General features: G+C 55.3%; 1 protein-coding gene across 1 annotated transcript in view; it reads left to right on the top strand.

Moving 5' to 3' along the window:
- Positions 1 to 2,443, top strand: part of AANAT (aralkylamine N-acetyltransferase) — a 46,220-nt gene that overhangs the window by 43,608 nt on the left and 169 nt on the right. Inside the window, exons 2-3 of the mRNA XM_031059909.1 lie at positions 597 to 862; positions 2,131 to 2,440. Coding sequence (XP_030915769.1) covers positions 597 to 862; positions 2,131 to 2,440 — 576 coding nt within the window. The remainder of the gene's footprint in view (positions 1 to 596; positions 863 to 2,130; positions 2,441 to 2,443) is intronic.

The following is a 2,443-nucleotide window of genomic DNA, read 5'->3' as shown; positions in this document are numbered from 1 at the left end:
ATTCTGTCTGCTGGGGTCAGCTGGGTCCCCTGCACTCAGCTCTTGTGCTCCTTGTGGTGGTGAATTCCCCTGGGGGTGCCCTCGTGGGAGGGATGCAGTGGTCCTGGCCACCGCGGGCTGCCTAATGAGGTGGAGGGTCTGTGGTTAATGAGCTGGAGAGCCACGGCCCCAGCTCACCCTGGGAGGTGATGCTGAGTAGGACCCCAAAACAGCCCTGTGAAAGACAAGGTAGGAGAAGGGGAAGCGGGAGGAAGGACACCACGCTCCGCCTCCTCCTGCACAGGGGCACTTTGAGGCGCCACCCTGGCAGCCTTTCCCCGTTTCCTTCACCGTAGCTTCCCTCACCCAGACTCACCCAGCCCATTTCTCCATCCTCTCCAAGCGCAGGGGCAGCCAGGGAGGTGCTGAGAGGGAGGGCTCAATTCAGCACCTGCAGAGGCAGGAGCTGGTCACTGGGCCATGGGGAACTGCCTCTGGAGAAGCAGAACTGCTCCCTGGAACCACCTGTGTCCCTCAGAACTCCTTTAGACCCAGCAGGCAGCAGGACATCTGCCATCTCTCCCCATCATATCCCACTTTCCCTCCCCTGCTGGGAGTGTTTCTGGGTCGGGTGTGCTTTGTGTCTCTCACTGTGCTCACCGCTGCCCCCTCCAGCCTTTATATCGGTTTCTGGCGACTGTCCCCTGCACCTGGATGAGATCCGACACTTCCTGAACCTGTGCCCGGAGCTGTCCCTCGGCTGGTTTGAGGAAGGGCGGCTCGTGGCATTCATCATCGGCTCCCTCTGGGACCAGGAGAGGCTCAGCCAGGTATGTCCCAGTCCTTCCTACCTCGTGCACCACCAAGGAGGGCACCAGCTGGTGTGAGGGGAGCAATCCAGGGCCCCTTGGGGCACCGCAGCCTCAGGGGAGAAGGGGCAAATCCAGCCTCGGGTCATTCAGTGAAGGGTGGGATAAAGGCAGGGGTGACTCTGCTCTCAGGCAGGATTAGGAGGTTCCATGGATCCAAGTGTTTGGCTTCTCTTTCTGCTTGAGACTCTCCAAACCCTGTCTCCTCCCAGGGAGGGCTTCGAGTGGCCCCTCAGGGCACCAGCCCTGCCAGAGCCTGGGGACCAGGAGAAGCTCTCTGGGGCCCTGAGGCTGCTCCCAAAATCCCCTCCCACAACTGTTACAGGGCTGCTCTAGTTGAAATGAACTTTCTCATTAATTAATTTCAACCATGCTGTTAAAAAATACGCCACGCAATTCCCCTCAACATTCAGTTTAAAATTAAAAACCCTTTGAGGATGATGCGGGGAGGTGAACAGGCATGGGGAGGATGAGGACTCTGGTTCTTTGGGTATTGGAATAATTACCAATATAGCCAGATGGGACATGCCTGGGCTTGTCTGGCCCTTGCTGCTTGACCAAAGGCGGCAAACTGTGGTGATTTCACCCCACAGACACTTTTGGCTATCTGGATGCTGCAGCTGGGCGCTTGGGACAAGTCCAGGTATGCAAGAGCTCAGGTTTACCTCTGGTGGAGAAGCTTTAAGGTGAAGGTGAAGGAAATGAGTCAGTTCTGATGGAGGATTTCGATCCAGAGCTTTATTCTGGCTCACAGGCCTCTGAACCCAGCAACAGCTCCAACAGAACTGATTTCAACCATGCTGTTAAAAAATATGCTAACCAACATTCATTTTAAAATTAAAAACCCTTAGAGGACAATGTGGGGAGTGTACAGGCATAGGGAGAGTGAGGAGCCTTGTGACCGTGTTCACAGGGGTCTGAGGATGAGGGAAGAGACGAGGATCTGGCTCCATGTTTCAGAAGGCTTGATTTATTATTTTATTATATATATTATATTAAAACTATACTAAAAGAATAGAAGAAAGGATTTCATCAGAAGGCTGGCTAAGAGTAGAAAAAGAAGGAATGATAACAAAGGCTTGTGTTTTGGACAGAGAGTTCGAGCCAGCTGACTGTGATTGGCCATTAATTAGAAACAACCACATGAGACCAATCCCAGATGCACCTGTTGCATTCCACAGCAGCAGATAACCATTGTTTACATTTAGTTCCTGAGGCCTCTCAGCCTCTCAGGAGAAAAAATCCCAAGGAAATGATTTTTCATAAAAGATGTCTGTGCCAGACCCTGGTTCTTTGGGGTGGGGAATAACATCCACGTGCTGGCCGTGCACCGCACCGTGCGCCAGCAGGGCAAGGGCTCCATCCTGATGTGGCGCTACCTGCAGCACCTGCCCTGCCTGCCCTGCGCCCGCCGCGCCCTGCTCATGTGCCAGCCCTTCCTCGTGCCCTTCTACCAGAAGTGCGGCTTCCAGGCGCTGGGGCCCTGCCAGGTGACCGTGGGGGACCTGGCCTTCGTGGAGATGCAGCACGCCGTGCGGGGCCACGCCTTCATGCGCAGGAACAGCGGCTGCTGGGCGCCCCCGCACGGGGGGGTG

This window comes from Geospiza fortis, unplaced genomic scaffold (assembly GCF_000277835.1).
Source record: "Geospiza fortis unplaced genomic scaffold, GeoFor_1.0 scaffold244, whole genome shotgun sequence".
In the NCBI taxonomy this organism is placed as follows: domain Eukaryota; kingdom Metazoa; phylum Chordata; class Aves; order Passeriformes; family Thraupidae; genus Geospiza; species Geospiza fortis.
The sequence above is the reverse complement of the archived record's forward strand: the minus strand, read 5'-3'. Positions and strand labels throughout refer to the sequence as shown.